Here is a 17,796-nt window from a genome sequence, read left to right on the forward strand (position 1 = left end):
AGAAGAGACATAAAATTTGATAGAAGGATTTTATTATAAACCCAACCAATTTCTAATGAGAAAGAAGAATCTAGCTCAATTTTGAAGTGTCTTATTGTGAATTGAAAAACAAAATTCAGATACAGAAGAAGAAGAAGAAGAAGTGGGGACTGGGGAGAGGAGCCTGGTTCTGATAAAATCATCCTATTTGTTTTGCATTGCAGTAGTTTCCTTCCCCTGTTTCTATTTTCTCTAAACAAGAAAACTAACAACTGCTACAACAACTCTTAATCATATCATATCAATCTTTAGGGACAACAAACAAATCCGATTCCATATGCTTCCTACTCCTCTCTCATAGTTCGTCCTGAAAAACACCCAAAGCAAAACAAAATCAAGATGAGTAACGTACTTTTAAAAAAGAAGGGGAGAATGCATGCATAATAGAATGACGAAAAGACAAAAATCCCACATGAGCAGCCGCCGCAGAATCATCTTCTTCCTCGGTGTCATCATCCTTATTGTTCGCATCTGATTCATCATCGCCTTCATCCTCCGCCTGAAACAGATTTACAATAAATACTACATAAACACTCTGGCTAAAAACAAACAATTTAAATCATACTATACTATACTTACATCTGAATCAGCAGGGTCAGCCTTTGGTTCCTGTGGAAGAGAACAAGGCAACCCATTGTAAACGAAGAAGATACAAACAAGAACATATAAAAAAAACATATACAGACTCAAATATAGCGGAAACATCTTGTGAAAGTGGATTGGTGGGAATGACTCCAACAAATAGAAATCAAACATCTTATGTGGAATTTACCTCCTCTTCTTTCTTCTTCTCTGCCTCTTCAAATGCAGTCTTCTCAGCCTGCAGCAAACCGACACACAATATCTCAAACATGAATAACACTAATCAATTGTAACAAACCGGGATCTGAACCGAAACCCATCATACCTCTTTATGTTTGCTCCATGTTTCTTCCACCAATTTCTTTGCATATTCAGGATCGTCGCACACCAAGACATTATCAAAGAGGGTTCCGGATTTCACCTAGTCAAGCAGGAAAATACTTAAAAGTCTAGAACTCAACTATAAAAAGGAATACTTAGTCAAAATTAGTCAAAGAACACTACCTGCCATAGTTCAATTCCAACATGGCTCAACTTAGGGAAAACATAGAGATCTGGGTCATCCTTGAAATCTGTCAAGAACAACAGGCTTAAATTACATTTAAGGAATAAAGCTAAAATTATATGTAGCTCAAAAGAGGATGAAAAGAACCTGGGTTGTCAATCAAGGGTGCCTTCCATTTTCCCTTGTAGTTAGGATTCTTAATTTTCTGCAAATAAGAAGTCATAATCATTTATCAATTTCCAAGGATTTGGTACGGAAATACTTCTTCTGAATAAAGAAATCCCACAAACCTTCTGCTCCCAGGGACCCTTGTACTCAGGGTTAGCAATAGTTGGGGTTGTCCACTCACCATCTTCTTCATCATCCCAATCTTCAGGCTGAATTTGGAAACCAAACTCAATTAGTGACTAGTTTAATTGAAAGAAACCCACAAAGGAGTAGGATGCATACCTTTACAGCGTCTTGGTCTGCGATCTCCTTTGGTATATCATCATAACCCTGTCAATGTAAGCAAAATAATAAGCTCAATTCCAAAACTTGTACCGGTTAGGAACTACTAATGCTAGCATTGGATACTAGAAATGCTATCTACCTCTGGTTTAACATCTTCTGGATCAGGAATGAACTCCTTGTCATCCCAATCCTCAGGCTGTCATCAATGAGCATACATGTTACTATCAATAATACAGGAAAAATTAAAACAGTTTAATCCTTGACAAACCTTCTTCGCTTCAGGATCCTTGATTTGCTTTGCTGGGAGAAGGTCCCAATCAGAGTACAAGCTGCCGGATTGCTTTTCCACATTGTCAATGAGGATGCTGTAGCTAGCATCTGGTCGTAGGATGAATGTATACACATGGGATAGTTGGTCAGTCTCACATGGAACATCCTTCTTGATCAAGTGGTTTGTTTCATTGTGGGTGAGGATAGCATGGACTTTCTTGGTGGTGTAGCCACAGATATCTGGTCCAAACATAATACTGTATATGGTAATGTGGTGTCAGAAATTAGTGCACAACGGGGAAAAATGGGGAGAGCTCTTAAAAAAAAGATCAAACATATAACCTGTATGGTGTGTCACCGCCAAATTTCTTTTGATCAATGTCACCACTAAGTAGCTTCATATAGCCACCACCACAATCAAGTTTCTGCTCATGCTTAACAGAGAACTGGAAAACTAAAGTCTTGTCCTTGTTGCTGAATTCAGGGAATCTAGCTGATATAGCATAAAACCTGTAATCTTCACTAGTCTGGATACCTGTAACAATTATTTTTGTTTGCTTAGTGAGATCATCTGATAGATGAAAAATATAGAAATTAGCTAGAAAAGTAAAAGTACCTTTATCGTTAGCATCACCATTCCATTTACCAGAAGTGTAGTTCCACTCCCCAGCCATATTCTCATCCTTCTTCCACTCAGATTTAACCCACCGATCTTCCCAACCATCTGGATGTATATATTGTGGTGAAAATAATAAGTTTCAAGACAAAATGTGACACTGAACTTTGACTACAACCGGTAACAAACTATAAAGCACTCATAGAAGAAGAACATGATTACAGAATCATACGAATCATCCCGAGTACTAAACATAAATTAAGCTGGAAATATATATATATTAAGTAGTAACATGTTCCCTAGATGGAGATGGATAACTTAATGAATCAATTCCCTGGTACAGATCTACCAACTACATTGACTCTCGAGTACTAAACATAAAGTATTAACTCAGATATGAGATCTTAGCATAAACAGAAGCAAAATGTGATGATCTCCGGCAATGAGGTGAGATTTAAGTAAAAATCAGTGCGAGAATCAATTGATCCCCGAAATGCAAGCAATAGTCAGCAGATGAAGAGCAGGAAGATGAAATTACCTTGAAATTGCTCCTCAAAGAAGACTTCGGCAGTTGTAATGGCGAGGAGAGAGAGGATAAGGATGGAGGCTAGACCACCAGAGATTGGTCTCTTCTTCGTGTCCATGGCTGACTGACTGACTGAGCTGAAAGATGAAAGATAGTCTGATGAAGAAGATGTATGTATATAAGGGGGATCCATCACTATCATCTTCTTCATTTGGTCATTTTAGGGGGGGAGGGATAAAATGGGAATTGTAAACATTTATTTGATGAGTTGGACGAAACAGGTGATGACAAATCAGATCACTTGTCATGGAATATGACATGGACGCAACTAATTGGCCACAATCTTCTTCTACTTAGTTTCAACTTCAAATTATTAAGGGACCTATCTTACATATTAATTAACCCGGTCCGATCATCGATATCTATAATTAGGTAATATAATATAGCACCTAATTGGAATATTTTTAATAAGTAATCTTAGTTAGGTCTTGTTTGGTTTGATTTGGGTTTATTTAAATAACCTAAATCCAAAAAATATTTTTTTCACTCTTTTTTTTTTTAATATTAAAATACTTTTTATTTTATTTTTTATTAATATATAATAATAAAGTAATTTTTTTGTAGAAAATAAATATAAGTATTTTAATATTTTGTTAATTAATTTATTGATATAATTGATGAGAGAATAAATAAAATATGTTTAATTATAATTGAATTAAAAATAAAATAAAAACGAACATACTTTAATAGCCCATTACATTCATTGAGCTACTGATAATTGGAGAAATAGTAATAAGTTGAATATGTTTGTGAAATATTAATAGCACAAACAAACAGTTTCATTTTCATTTATTTAAAAATATTTGTTCTAAATAATTTTTTAATAATTTTTGTACATTTATTTGCAAATGTCAAATAGTAAAATACTAAGAAGAAAACAGAATGTTTAGTTCAATGTATAAAATCAGAAAAACAAAGCACAATCGAAGTCAATTCAACAACCAACCTAGCAAGCAAGCAAGCAAAGGAGGAGCATGGACAACATATTTATAAGAACCTCAAAGTTTATCCTAAACTTTGGAAGCATTTGAGTCCATATCCACATGTGAATTAAGCTAAGATCACTTTTGAAAAATTCAAATTTGATCATACACAAATTAGCAATTTCTCATTTATATAAAAAATAATGACTTCATGTGAGTTTTCAAATAAGCCACATTTCCTCTTTTATAATATCATAATCAGACTAATGGTTGTAATTTACTTTTCTAGTAATGTAATCTTAATGAGGATCGTTTCTTGCCAAAAATAAACAAATAAATAATAATAATAATAATAATAATAGTCTACTATAGAAGGAGTCCGATTTATTAATTTAGACCAAGTAAACGAGTTGACAGTAACTACAACAGTGATTATAAAACAGACTTCTAATGTCTACATATATGAAATATATAACTTGTACAATAATTACCCAGTTTTATATATATGACATTATTAATAAGATAGATAGATAGATAAGATCAGAAGATTTTGAAGAGCAAACCACCATGGGCAGCAAAGAAAGGTGCGAAAACGAGTGATTCTACAGCCATAAGCTTGATCAAGATGTTGAGTGAAGGACCCGAAGTATCCTTCAAAGGATCTCCAACCGTGTCTCCTATCACAGCCGCCTTATGAGCATCCGATCCCTTTGGCCCTAACATGCGAGCATGTTCGGTTGCACCCGCCTTTATTATCATAACCACCACCACCACACACAAGACCACAAAAACCTGTTTATTTACTATTTTTTAAACTCACACACAATCAAACAATAATCAAACAAACCAACCTCTATGTATTTCTTAGCATTGTCCCATGCTCCACCTGTGTTTGATGCCGATATGGCAACCTTAATAAAAACAGAAAATAATTAGAAAAATTAATGATAGTACACTCCAAAGGTGATTATCCTCCCCTTTCGTTTCCATCGTGACATTTTGGTCTTTTAAAAAAATAATATAAAAAGGAAGAAACTCACTTGCACGCCGGAGACCAGGGAACCGGCAAGCAAGCCAGCGAGTGTCTCGACTCCAAAGAAGGTGCCGGCAATGAGTGGGGTAAGCATGACTAAGGCACCTGGTGGAATCATCTCCTTCAAAGAAGCATCAGTAGAGATCTTGACACAGGTTGCATAATCCGGTTTGGCAGTTCCTTCCATCAGCCCCGGAATGTTATTAAACTGCCTCCGAACCTCCTCCACCATCTTCAACGCCGCCTTCCCCACGCTCTTCATCGTCATTGCAGAAAACCAATATGGAAGCATAGCCCCCACCAACAACCCAATGAAAACTTTTGGACTCAGCACATCCACACTCTTAATCCCGGCTCTGCTCACGAATGCACCAAACAGAGCCAAAGAGACCAGAGCAGCCGATCCAATAGCAAACCCCTAATCATTTAAACAAAACAATTGATAAATCATCTTTACATCTAATTTAGTAATAATTTCTTAAAACTTCATACTTTTCCAATGGCAGCGGTTGTGTTACCAGCAGCATCCAAAGCATCAGTCGTTTTACGAATCTTATGACTCATCCCAGCCATTTCTGCAATACCACCTGCATTGTCACTTATTGGACCATAAGCGTCAATAGCTAATCCGGTCGCAATGGTGCTTAACATTCCCAGGGCAGCCATCGCGATTCCATACATAGCAGCCAAGCTGAAACTCACGTAGATTGCTATTGATATCGCAAATATAGGAATGATCACAGATTTATATCCCAAAGCCAACCCAAATATCACGTTCGTCGCCGCCCCTGTCCTGCACGAGTCGGCCACGTCTTGCACAGGACTGTACGCATTGCTGGTGTAATACTCGGTCGTGTACCCAATAACAAGACCAGCCCACAACCCGACAGAAGAACACAAAAACAAGTACCAATTCTTGACCACTTTCTGCGTTCCAAAATCAAACAGAGTGAACTCATCAGAAGGTAAAGACAAAAAGCTGACCAAGGCAATACCACCTGTCATTAAGACAGTCGAGATAAGAAGCTGTCTTTTTAAGGTTGGTTCAATCTGGGTCACATTCCTTATCTCAGATACATCAGTTGCATAAAGCGTCGTCATCAAGCACACAACAATACCCATTGCACTTATGATCAACGGATACGACATGGCTGAATAATCATGGCTTGTCCCGAATGAAGAAATGGATGCCACAAATAAAGCAGCGCATGAAGACTCTGCATACGACCCAAACAGATCTGAACCCATTCCTGCAATGTCTCCAACGTTATCTCCAACATTATCAGCTATCACAGCTGGGTTACGAGGATCATCTTCTGGAATATTCCTTTCAACTTTACCAACCAAATCAGCACCGACATCAGCCGCCTTAGTGTAAATCCCACCACCGACTCTTCCAAACAGAGCCATAGACGAACCACCAAGACCATAGCCAGTAATAGATTCATAAAGACCTTCCCAGTCATCCCCATAATACAGTTTAAAGAGATTAATGGAAACATAAAGAACGAGAAGACCATTGGCAGCCAGAAGAAAACCCATAACGGCGCCTGACCGGAAAGCGATTATGAAGGCCTTACCGACACCTTTCCTTGCTTCAAGAGTGGTTCGAGCGTTGGCATAGGTGGCTATTTTCATTCCTAGGAAACCGGAAAGAACAGAAGTAAACGCGCCGAGTAAGAATGCGAGTGTGGTGAAGAATGCATTCGCTAGTGAAGACTTGCAGATGTTTCCTTTGCTGTAAGTGCATGGCTGGTTTTGGGTGCTGAATCCATTTACTGATCCGAGGAAGAGGAAGATCAGAGCTCCGAAAGCTATTGTAAATATGCCCAAGTATTTGTATTGGGTGAACAGAAATGAGGTCGCTCCTGATCCAAAAAAATCAAAATCTTGGTTTAGTTATTACATCATGTGATGAGAAAAGAACAGAACAGAAGAGAAAGAGAATTAATAAAGAGTTGTTAGTTACCAACAGAAATGGCGTTCTGAATTTCAGCACACTTAGCCACAGCTTCGTCCGGATCAACACCCTCCTCCTCTTGTTGATCATCATCTTCTTGTTCTTCAATTAGTCTGTCATTGTAGCCGTTAATATCGACTCCAGAACCAACAGAAACCTTAACTTTGGACACAATAACCCATTGAACAAGAGCGAATACAATCCCAACCAACGCAGACAATGGGATTACAATCTGGGTCACGGTTTCACTCATCAAACCCATTTGATCAGCAACAGTCTGGACTCTGGACTCCAGTTGTTGTTCTTGGTTGGGACAGAATCTGAGGACTGAGATCAATCAATCAATAATTGGTCTTATCCAAATCGTTTGCGTGCATGGAATGGTTTTACTAAAAGGGGACAGACTGGTTGGTTTGATTTATAGATGGATGGTCTTACTCTTATCAAGAGAAGACGAAGGATCATCATTTTCCTTAATTATGGGCTGTAATTATTATTAGACTTAATCAAGTAACTAATTAAAAATTATGAAAGTCAACTTCTACATATAGTCTCTCTTTTTTTCTTTTTTTTTTAGATTTAGGTTTGAATTTCACTTACTTTGCATTTAAGATTTCTTAAGCAGCAAGTTATGGATTAAAATATAAAACTTGATCTTTCCTAGAAATTGTAAGATAGAAAATAAAATTTAGATCTTATTATTGACTTTTGTTAACAAAAATGATAGGAGTTTAGAATTTTCATTAAAATGTTTTTTCAGTAAAAATTTACTAGTAGTATAGATTCTTGCTTAATGGTATATTGTTGTGCTTACACTGCACCTCATTTTTTTTCCATTATTGAGATTTTTATTGTATTTTAGGATTTCTTATTTAGTAATAAAATATATTTTATGATATTTAAAAAAAGAAAAGAAAAAAAAAGCTTTATTTTTAAGTGTTTCCTCCTCCTCCTCCCTTTAAATTGGTAATAAAATATATTTTATGATATTTTAATTTTCGATGAATAAATAAATGACTGGACTATATATAGTTCGCTGCATGATGAAAATAAAAATAAAAATGTGCCATTGATAATAAGAACCGGAAGAGAGAGAGAGAGAGAATTTGCGCGAGCGAGCAGTTAGGTTTAGGTGTATGTATAATCAAGAAAGGGCGATGGCTAAATGTGATACCTTTGTATCTATATATTAAAAAGTTAAAAGCTTTGGTTTGGGTTTTGGATAAATAAACATCAGATCTCTCGTCTTTCTTTCTTTCTTTCTTTTTCAATTCGAAACCCTAGTTTTCCAAATAATTCAATGGAACCCTCTTCTGTCATTACTCCTGAAGATGTCATGGAGTGTCTCATGAACGACGGCACCATTGATGCCATGAGGCTTAAGATCATCAACCAGCTCAAGGCTAATGTCAGTCTCTCTCCCTCCCTCCATCACTTCCTTACGAATTATATATGTTTGTTTGTCGTATCGTCACTGATTTACTCTACTTCAAGAACAAGGAAGACTTCACGCAGTCCTGGAAAAAATATATATATGTTACTAATTTGAAATCCAGGTCTCAAGATTTGTGTTATATATAAAGGGTTTGGTAAATATTCTAGAAACAAAATTAGGTGCTTATGCTTGTAGAGAAAATTGTCTGTCTAGATCAATTTGTCTTTCAATTTGAATTGTCATGAATGTGTTTCTTGATTTTATAGGAAGAATTAAAGAATACAACCATTAAAATGGCTGAACAGAGCAAAGTCCTTAACACTCCTGGGGCTGAGAAGCAGACTAAGAGAGAGCTGTTTGACGCACTTCGACAAGAACTCGAGTAAGAAACACAAAAAAATCACTTCTTATTATTGCTATAGAATGCGAATGTTTTGATTTTTTTCTGTTCCAACTGTTAAAAAAAGAAAGATCATTCAACTGTTGTCTCATTTGATAAGCTATCGATTCCTGAATGTTTTGTCTTGAATGTAGTAGATTGGTTGGATTGGATTGGATAATAGTTTTGGTCATTGGTTAACCGTTTTATATTGGATTTGTGTTGTTTTGGATGTAAAAAAATTTGATAGGAGTTCTGTGCTAGAGAAAGCCTCTAAAGCAGTATGGGAATTGATCTTAGACAGCAATGGGCTTGGTAGAGAAATAAATGATACAGTTGAAAAAGTATTCTGCAAATTGAGTGGCCGAGACCCTCCATTGTTTCCGTCGGACTCAGACACGGACACGCTGGCAACCCTAGCCAAAAAGGGGAAAGAGATAATAAAGAATAGTGAAGAAGAGACTAATGACAAAGACGTAACAGCAGCAGCAGCAGCAAAGAAGAGGAAACACGACGAGGTGATGATGAACACTGGAGGAGCAAAAGAATATTGAATTTTTGTTTTTCTTCCTTTTCAGGAGCAAAAGATTTACAGTGTTTCCCGTACAGGTTTTTTTTGACTGTTTAGTTTCAAATAACACTAAAGTTTTAAAGTATCAGTCATCTCTTAGGGCTCTGGTTTTCCCCAGGAGGAGTTGATTGGGTTTATCACCTATGCTAATAACCATATTGGTAATTAATGTTGATTATCTTTCATCTCTTCTTTTGCATGTTAATTGTTGTAAATTTATAATCAGGAAAGCAATAGCCCATGTAATGTCTTTTTTTTAGTTTTTGAAGCTAAATTCATGTCAATCTCTCAAGTGGATACAGTTTTGTTGTTGAATATGAAAGAAAAAAATTGCTGCCATATGTTGTTACTCTGTTTGCCAAACAATGGTGGTATCTGCCTCTATACTATTGACCTTCATTTGAATTATGGACCTTCATTTGAAAATTAAAAATTGAACCTAACTACTTACTTGTACCTGTTTGTAGTTATCATGTATTGGTCTCTTGTCAAATATTTGTTTTATTAAAGTAATCAAAACATTTGTTACTGCAAATATGACCAGCTCACATCAAGAAAAAATCATAATAAACCCTAAACCTGTCAAAATTCATTAAAAGAAAATACAACAAGGTCATTATTTTATGTACTTTTTGGTACAAACATATTACTACTGTAAAAAAAATAGTCTCAAGAATCAAATATATGATCAACTTCTTTTAACCTAATAAACCTCATTCTACCCAAAACAATTCATAATAGTAATAATTTAGGATAAATGATATTATTCTAATATTTTAACTTCAATAAGAATCAGACTGATCAGACAAAAATCAAATCCAGTCAAAATTTTACAAAGCAATAATATCAAGATCCTAATTGTCTTGCAAGGAAGTTTTATTTTCGCCAAAAGCCAAATCGAATATTTGATTGTAGTCCTCCACAAAGTGGACCTCAAGTCCTTCCTTAATGTTAGGTGCAAGCTCATCAAAATCTCGTCTGTTGGCTGAAGGAAATATGACTATCTTCACACCGCTTCGTCTAGCTGCTATAGTCTTCTCCTTCACCTATTAATAATTATCCACCAAAATAATACACACCATAAGTTGGACTCTTATTACCTTTTACATACTAAGCAATGTACCAGTGGAGCAGATGGATAAAAATACAACCTATTTGATATCCAAATAACCCCCTTTCCCATCATCAATCACTTTATAATCAAATCATAGACTAAAAATACTAAATTTCAGAAAGCTCTTATTAGATTGGCATTGATCTCATGCAAATTAATCAATGAAGTGATAACTGCAAATTCGGGGTAAAGAAAAAAAGTTAATGGTTTGGAACTTACCCCGCCAATTGGGAGAATTTTTCCAGACAGTATGACCTCTCCAGTCATTGCAATGTCCTTTTTGACAGGCTTGTTTATTGCAAGAGACATTAATGAAGTGATCATGGTACATCCAGCACTAGGTCCATCCTTTGGTGTAGCTCCAGCAGGAACATGAAGATGAAGCTTAGAATTGGCAAAGAAAGAGTTATCTGGTTCCTTCTGTAGCAATATAGATCTGGCGACTGTGTGGGCAATCTGTGCACTCTCTTTCATCACATCCCCAAGTTGCCCAGTCAGATGCAAGCCAGCCCCTTTCCCCTCCCCTTGCTCAACAATGCTAGTCTCGATATATAGGGTCGAACCCCCCATAGAAGTCCAAGCAAGACCCATTACCACCCCAATAGGTGTCTGATCAAATATGCGCTCTGCATGAAACACCGGTTTGCCAACAAAATCTGTCAACTCCGATTTATCTATCAACACTTTATCTACTGATGCTGCTTCCTGAGAACTCATTTCTGTAGAAGCTTCCGGAACCACTTCAACTTTCCCATCTTCTAATGATTCGCCCACTAACTGGACGTCTCCTACGACTACATCCACCAATTCAGGGACTGGTTCTTCTTTAACTTCCGATTCTTTATCTGCCCCTCGTCGCACAAGTAGCAGAGCTACCTTACGATATATTTTCTCTATCTGTTTCTGAAGATTTCTAACACCTGCTTCTCTACAGTAGTTTTCAATCAAAGCAAGAAGAGCAGCGTCTGTCACTTCCACCTAGCAAAAGAATAACATAGAAGAATGTGATTAACACCCAAGCTCTTCTACAACGAAATATCTTATATATAAGCAGAAGAAATTAAAATGATCTGAACATTTTGGAAGAAAATTCTATACATATTTTCAATCATTCATACACATACAATCAGATTACCTGTTCAGGCCGAATCCCACAGGCTTCTCGTGTAGCTTTCTCCAAATAGTCTCTGGCAATGTGCATTTTCTCATCAGTTATATAACCAGCTATGGAAATTATCTCCATTCTATCCAACAGAGGATTGGGTATCGTTTCGATCACATTTGCTGTACAGACAAATAGGACCTGCCATGAGAAGATGACTGGTTATTATCTCGCTACAGAAGCAGCAATTGTTCAGCAAATTGCAGTAGGGACATCTCGAAATCTTCATCTAGATATTGAAGTGCGACTTTCCCATTTGCTATGGTTTTAATGATATTCCCATTTTTCTAAAAGAAAAAAGAACACAACGGATTTTTAATCATGAGATGAAGCTTCTGCAGTTAGATATCTAACCTTGGATAAGTCAATTGGAACATCAAGATAATGATCCAGAAAATTTGAATTTTGTTCTGGATCCAGAAGCTCCAACATGGCACTAGCTGGATCGCCTGCATGTCCGCGTCCTAGCTGTAGAAACAGAGTACTTACATTTTGAGTAATCACATTAATATTAGTAGATAGCTTCTTACTAATGATATATATCATAAACTACAAATATGGTTGATCCCTTTCTGATTCTAGTGAAAAAATCAAAACAAGTACCTTGTCAATCTCATCAATAAGAACAAGAGGATTAGATGTTCCAACGTTCTTCAAGGCTTGCACCATCTTTCCTGGCATGGCACCTATATATGTACGGCGATGCCCCTGGAAAACGATAACATAGTTGATAACGGAGTTCCTTGTTTGTTGATAAATAAATTAAAGGTCGACTCATTTGTGTAGCTGATAAAACAGCCTAATTGTTGTCTGTAATAAATTAAAATCTGTTAAAACTATAGCATGCTGCTGTTCACTGAATTCTGAGATTGTTTACCTTGATCTCCGCAACATCAGACAATCCTCCAACAGAAAAACGATAAAACTTGCGATCCAAAGCACGGGCAATTGAACGGCCTATGCTAGTTTTTCCCACTCCAGGAGGCCCAGAGAGACAGATTATCTTTCCTGTGAATTGTTAGATCAGAAGCATGAAAAAGAAAAAGAACATAAAAACTAAAAACTAAAAAGTGGTTAAAGTGATGGGCAACTAGCAAGTTAAAACCTTGAGAGGTTCCTCTGAGTTTCCCAACAGCTATGAATTCCAATATTCTTTCCTTCACATCATCCAATCCATAATGATCTTCATCAAGAATTTTTTGTGCCCGAACTACATCGAAGTTCTCATCACTGCATTGAGATTGGGTTTACAGAATATAAGTGTAAACATTTTCTAACTTTCAAAAGCAAGCAACAATCCTCTAATTATAACAGACCTGTAACTGCCCCAAGGCAATGCAGTCAACCAATCAAGATAGTTACGTGTCACGTTAAATTCACTTGAACTAGCCTCCAAAAGCTGCAATTTTGTTAATTCTTCTTCTATAACTTGCGAAACATGAGCTGGGATGTTTTCTTTGATGGGTTCAATTCTATCTCTAAATTTAGCTGCATAACATTTCCAACAAAGAAATACTCCATTAGGATGCAACAATCCTATGTTATATGCATAAGGTTGTGTTAGTTGATGTACATAGGATAGTACACAATCCTCTAGCTACATGATCATAAATTTGAACAGACTTTTCCACATGCATAAAACAGAATCCCAAATACATTAATACTATCAAAATCAAAGAGCCTTTCTTGAAAGGAAATATATATGACCTGCACTATAAAGCAATTGGATCCTTTCTTCCAACTCTCTCCCCTCCCTCCATTAACTAAGATGATGACAATGCATCCAACAGAGTCTCAACCATTAATTTAATATCATCAACCCAAAGTAATTCATTTAAATTTGCAAGAATTTATCAAATGAACCGCACTCCTTGGTATTCGTCAGGAAACCCTGGATGAGAAGGGGCTAGGAAAGCTTGAAACTAACTCCTACATTGATGAATATGAACACAACTGAAATTCCTGGGGAGTAGTTATATTTGCATATCTTATTACAAAAAAATTCTTACAATTGTCTTTTAGTAGAGTCATTATTATCATCCTCATCATCATTACTGTTAATGTTATTATCACAAGCTAACAACAATAGTACTATTAATGTCTTCATAATGATGTTATATTTTATAGATACTGTCATTATATAATTAACATCATTATAATTTGTTTTCATTTTATCACTGCATAAAATTTAAAGAATCAATGAGTTTCTGGTTGATATTAAATTAGTGATTGGGATTGATTGTGATAATGAATCATTATCCTATTTGGCGGATGTGGGAGAAGGATGAAATTGGAAAAGAGGATCTAGATTATATTATAAGAGAAAGGAACATTCTTTAAAAATATTTGAGGATAACTAACCAGAAAGAGCCGTTTTATCATCCGCTTCGAGACCCAGTTCCTGATTGGAAAAAATAATTTTCAAGTAAGCGTTAGATTCATGTAATGCAAATTTACTTACAGATAAATAGGACACAAAAGCTCCATCTGTGTGAATACCTTCTTTATGGCCTTAAGTTGTTCATTCAACAAGTAACGACGTTGTTCACCACTTATCTTCTCTTCAATTGCTTTTGCTATTGATTCCTAACAGCAACCAACAGGAGCCTTAATCCACAACTATAAAGAGCTACTTTGTTGTCAAGAAAAAGCCATGGAAATTTACCTGAATTTTACTAATTTCCATCTCCTTCTTTACTAATTCCAATGTGAGCCTTAACCTTTTATAGACCTGTTTAGGGAACAGCTCAATCATGGTAATAAAACTAAAGAAGATTTATCATTGATCTGCTCGGATCAGCTCAGTGGAATGTACATATAAAGATTCCAGACATGCATTCCTAGCAAACTGGGAAATTGCTGAACATACCATGAAGAAAAAAGTGTGTTGTACCAAAGAAATAAAGAAACCACTTGGGGTTATATACTGTTTTCCTGGGAAAATTGACCTTGAAGATATTTATTTATACATTATGGAATGTTTGAATCAAGCTTTTAGAAAAGCAACCAATCATGAAGATTGAAGAAATTATGAGGTTATACATAAAAATGTCCAAGTATAGCTTCTTTGGACCCACCTAAATGGAAATTTATCATGATACAAAAATCCACCCAACCCCCCAAAAGAAACCACAAAACTACATAAACAAGTAAAGAGATGCATTACACAGTGATATTTAAATGATCCACCTCTTTTATAAATTCACAATGTAGATATGTAACTTTATTGGGAAGCTTTAACATATTTTACTTACGTCTAACTCTTCAAGCACTTCTTGGCATTGATGTTTGTTTGCACCAGATATTGCCGCTCCAAAGTCAGCTAACCTTGGGTAATTGAAGTCACCTATATGCTGCCAATAAAACAAGCATTTCCATCATGGAACCATATATTTCAATGTTGTAAAACAAATACCCTAAATATCACAGAATATGTAAAAAAAAAAAATATCCCTAAAACCTATGTTAACCATGGATACATAAAAAGTAGCAAGTTTAGAGAAATATAACAATAAAGTGGCAAGTTAAACAACACGAGAAACATGAGAAGTATTTATACTTGATGAGCCCAAAATTTTAGACTAATTAAATGACTGTTATATTCCAGGAAAAAAATAATAAAAAGACTGTATTTTTGCCTATATATATGTACCTGAGAGTAAGTCTGAACATGATCTCTCCAAAGGGTACTTGTCTTTAAAACATCCCTCAGGGTAGATATGACTTCAAATGATGTAGCCTTTATAAGGTCATCATCTTTATCATAGGGTGTATCCTGTAACATTAAGGACACATTATGAGCCTTGGACTAAGTCTAAATGCACATCTAATACAAGACCGTACCTTAAGATGTTCAACTTTAACTGTTAGAGGGTGATCGCTGACCTGCACAAAGAAGAAACAGGCAGAACTTCATATAAAAATATTTTAGAAGGAGAATATGTAAGAAATTATATAAAAAGCTACCATCTCTGTTATTCGAAGTCGCCTATGACCAATAAGAACCACCTGATCACCTTGAATACTCGAGATCTACCATATCGTTTGACAAAAAAGAAAAAATGAGCATGTAACTTTCCAATTTATTGAACTTCCGATAACCATTTGCACAATAAAAAGTTAATTATGGAAATACATAGTATATATTATTGAAATCTTAGGGGGGGTTTCATCATGTAGCAGTAAACTGTTGGAACAGCTAACAATCAGATACCTGAGCTAGTGTACCAACTTCATGAAGCCGATTCAACAAATCCTTTCCCTTAAGGTTGTATACACTTTTATCCGTATCTGAAATAGATGTTAAATTAGACTCACTTCCTGGATCATCTTTAACCAGAAAGGCACCCGCGTAAGGTGCTTGACGTTTTTTACTAGCCGTTAAAGCTGCTAATAACTTGGGATCCTGCAAAGAAATAGCATATTAAAAAGCTACATCATACTTTATTTGCACATAATCCATGCAAAGGCGTGGAGTAATTTGGCTAAGAAAAATAAAATGTAGTGCTGCAGCCTTTCAAAATAACAGATAAGAAAAACTGATAATCACCAACTGCAAGAAAATAATCTAATGACAGTACACTTGAAAAGACAACATTCTTCATAGGATACCACTTAAAGCATCTTATTTGCTACCCGAATGACAAGCCAAGGTCAATGAGATCAATTCAAAAACCCAATTCTAATAACTTCAATGAGAATTCACCAAATTCATTGAAATCGCAAGCACACCTTAACAGCAATAGGCATGTAGAATCCTGGAAATAATGGTCGATGAGGCAGTGGCAACGCGAGAACCTGCATGTAGAGATTAATTATCAGTGAAAGGGAGTGACAAGTCATACCAACAAGAAACTGTTACGGTCCAAGATATCCATAGCTAACTTGTGTAGATTTTTTTATCTCCTAACTAACACTTAAGTGACTATTTGCATATTCTATATTCAAGAACTATTTCCCTCTGTTATACCTAACCCTAACCCTAAGACATTACATTATGATTCAGCCCAAGAATTAAAACCAGCCACTTGTTACTACATTGCATCTAAGAAACATAAACAGTGCCAGTGAAAACATGGTTACACATAAACACACACATAGAGAAGCTGACCGTAAGACAATCATCCGGATTGAATATAGGTACTATAGCAGAAGACTTTGGATCCGATTCTTCAGTTTCCACCTCAGCTGGCTTTGCCTCTGAAGTGGAGTCTGCAAAGGGCTCAGAGCCATCGCCGCCGGATTCCGAGCAAAAGAAGACTCTCCAGCATAAACCAGTGTTTGGACGAGTCGATTCTCTTAGAGAACCGAAAATCCGCAATAATGGCGTGTTCGAATCAGTCCCCTTATGCCTATATGTTGGTAGTGGCGAGGCCCTGGCATAGAATTGACCTCGTAGAGACGAAGATGTCAGGGCCTTTAACATGAGTGGCTGTAAGAAGTGAAAATTGAGCGCCAAGATTGAACCTTTTTTCTTTTTCCTGAGTGATTATGCAGTCAGCTAATTAAGTTTATTGGTAATTTATGCAACCAACTGGAAACATCGTGATTTCTATAAACCCTTGGTTACGAGGAAAGTATAGATTTTCCTTATAGAAATTAAGGAAATGACCCATGAAATTGATCCATATATTAATTAAGACCTTTCTCTTTGACAAATATCATAAATCGCTCTATACTATCCTTATTGGTGTGGATTGGTATTATTATTTATTAATTAATGTTTTTGATCTCTTCTCTGAGTATGAATCAGTCAGTATATACACCCCAGCAGGTCCTAGGATATTTCTTGATCATGAATAATAAACCCGATGGAAATTGAATATTTCATTGATTGATTGATGCAATGGAGTTGTTAAAGGTAGACGTGGTTATTCATGATAAAAAAAGTTTCTTTTAATTTCCAACGTGTTATTTTGTTAAATATTACTATATTAAATATTACTATGTTGTGATTGGATTGAATTAGATTAGATTTAGATGTAAACAAGATTGAAAGAATATATTTTTTTAAACCATTTTTTAATTTGTTTTTGTCTTCTTCTTCTTCTTGGTTGAGCTTCTTTTTGTTGAAATTGGAAGATACGAACATTTGGTTTGGAGCCCAAAGAACTATAGATTGTGTATCGATATTATGATTATGATCGAGACTTGAGAATAATATAATTG

General features: G+C 35.8%; 5 protein-coding genes across 5 annotated transcripts in view; 2 read left to right on the forward strand and 3 right to left on the reverse strand.

Annotated features, from left to right (window-relative positions):
• Positions 1-17,796, forward strand: part of LOC124942740 (sufE-like protein 1, chloroplastic/mitochondrial) — a 68,726-nt gene that overhangs the window by 33,036 nt on the left and 17,894 nt on the right. The gene's annotated exons all lie outside the window — the stretch shown is intronic.
• Positions 54-3,152, reverse strand: LOC124942738 (calreticulin-like). The gene is made up of 14 exons (XM_047483293.1): positions 3,004-3,152; positions 2,466-2,573; positions 2,192-2,384; positions 1,848-2,106; positions 1,719-1,775; positions 1,577-1,624; positions 1,417-1,503; positions 1,274-1,331; positions 1,126-1,193; positions 947-1,042; positions 812-859; positions 619-648; positions 452-538; positions 54-346 (listed from the first exon to the last, which is right to left on the reverse strand). Exons 1-14 carry the CDS (start codon positions 3,107-3,109, stop codon positions 335-337), a joined length of 1,257 nt encoding a protein of 418 aa, XP_047339249.1. The 5' UTR covers positions 3,110-3,152; the 3' UTR covers positions 54-334.
• Positions 4,346-7,357, reverse strand: LOC124942733 (pyrophosphate-energized vacuolar membrane proton pump-like). Its single transcript, XM_047483286.1, has 5 exons — positions 6,977-7,357; positions 5,500-6,875; positions 5,015-5,425; positions 4,826-4,885; positions 4,346-4,721 (listed from the first exon to the last, which is right to left on the reverse strand). The coding sequence occupies exons 1-5, from the start codon at positions 7,227-7,229 to the stop codon at positions 4,515-4,517; spliced, it is 2,307 nt and encodes a 768-aa protein (XP_047339242.1). The 5' UTR covers positions 7,230-7,357; the 3' UTR covers positions 4,346-4,514.
• LOC124942746 lies at positions 8,035-9,540 on the forward strand. Its single transcript, XM_047483302.1, has 3 exons — positions 8,035-8,375; positions 8,669-8,784; positions 9,032-9,540. The coding sequence occupies exons 1-3, from the start codon at positions 8,268-8,270 to the stop codon at positions 9,333-9,335; spliced, it is 528 nt and encodes a 175-aa protein (XP_047339258.1). The 5' UTR covers positions 8,035-8,267; the 3' UTR covers positions 9,336-9,540.
• Positions 10,022-17,175, reverse strand: LOC124942732 (lon protease homolog 1, mitochondrial-like). The gene is made up of 18 exons (XM_047483285.1): positions 16,739-17,175; positions 16,360-16,425; positions 15,842-16,033; positions 15,595-15,660; positions 15,472-15,513; positions 15,281-15,403; positions 14,883-14,981; positions 14,294-14,359; positions 14,128-14,214; positions 13,990-14,029; positions 12,945-13,116; positions 12,734-12,858; positions 12,506-12,636; positions 12,232-12,336; positions 11,983-12,096; positions 11,602-11,769; positions 10,686-11,444; positions 10,022-10,398 (listed from the first exon to the last, which is right to left on the reverse strand). Exons 1-18 carry the CDS (start codon positions 17,051-17,053, stop codon positions 10,207-10,209), a joined length of 2,862 nt encoding a protein of 953 aa, XP_047339241.1. The 5' UTR covers positions 17,054-17,175; the 3' UTR covers positions 10,022-10,206.

Source organism: Impatiens glandulifera, chromosome 6 (assembly GCF_907164915.1).
Source record: "Impatiens glandulifera chromosome 6, dImpGla2.1, whole genome shotgun sequence".
In the NCBI taxonomy this organism is placed as follows: Eukaryota; Viridiplantae; Streptophyta; class Magnoliopsida; order Ericales; family Balsaminaceae; genus Impatiens; species Impatiens glandulifera.

What these genes read in the sequence shown, in the direction of transcription:
- LOC124942732 (XM_047483285.1), bottom strand. Translation starts at nt 17,053, where the DNA reads ATGTTAAAGGCCCTGACATCTTCGTCTCTACGAGGTCAATTCTATGCC. An exon ending in GACTTCGAATAACAGAGATG is followed by an intron (nt 15,514 to 15,594) that starts GTAGCTTTTTAT and finishes TTCTTTGTGCAG; the next exon opens with GTCAGCGATCACCCTCTAAC. An exon ending in TTATTGATGAGATTGACAAG is followed by an intron (nt 12,097 to 12,231) that starts GTACTTGTTTTG and finishes CTGTTTCTACAG; the next exon opens with CTAGGACGCGGACATGCAGG.
- LOC124942746 (XM_047483302.1), top strand. Translation starts at nt 8,268, where the DNA reads ATGGAACCCTCTTCTGTCATTACTCCTGAAGATGTCATGGAGTGTCTC. An exon ending in TCAACCAGCTCAAGGCTAAT is followed by an intron (nt 8,376 to 8,668) that starts GTCAGTCTCTCT and finishes TTGATTTTATAG; the next exon opens with GAAGAATTAAAGAATACAAC. An exon ending in GCACTTCGACAAGAACTCGA is followed by an intron (nt 8,785 to 9,031) that starts GTAAGAAACACA and finishes AAAATTTGATAG; the next exon opens with GAGTTCTGTGCTAGAGAAAG.
- LOC124942738 (XM_047483293.1), bottom strand. Translation starts at nt 3,109, where the DNA reads ATGGACACGAAGAAGAGACCAATCTCTGGTGGTCTAGCCTCCATCCTT. An exon ending in TTGGAATTGAACTATGGCAG is followed by an intron (nt 1,043 to 1,125) that starts GTAGTGTTCTTT and finishes CTGCTTGACTAG; the next exon opens with GTGAAATCCGGAACCCTCTT. An exon ending in CATGGAGCAAACATAAAGAG is followed by an intron (nt 860 to 946) that starts GTATGATGGGTT and finishes GGTTTGCTGCAG; the next exon opens with GCTGAGAAGACTGCATTTGA.
- LOC124942733 (XM_047483286.1), bottom strand. Translation starts at nt 7,229, where the DNA reads ATGGGTTTGATGAGTGAAACCGTGACCCAGATTGTAATCCCATTGTCT. An exon ending in CAACCGCTGCCATTGGAAAA is followed by an intron (nt 5,426 to 5,499) that starts GTATGAAGTTTT and finishes TTAAATGATTAG; the next exon opens with GGGTTTGCTATTGGATCGGC. An exon ending in ATGCTAAGAAATACATAGAG is followed by an intron (nt 4,722 to 4,825) that starts GTTGGTTTGTTT and finishes ATGATAATAAAG; the next exon opens with GCGGGTGCAACCGAACATGC.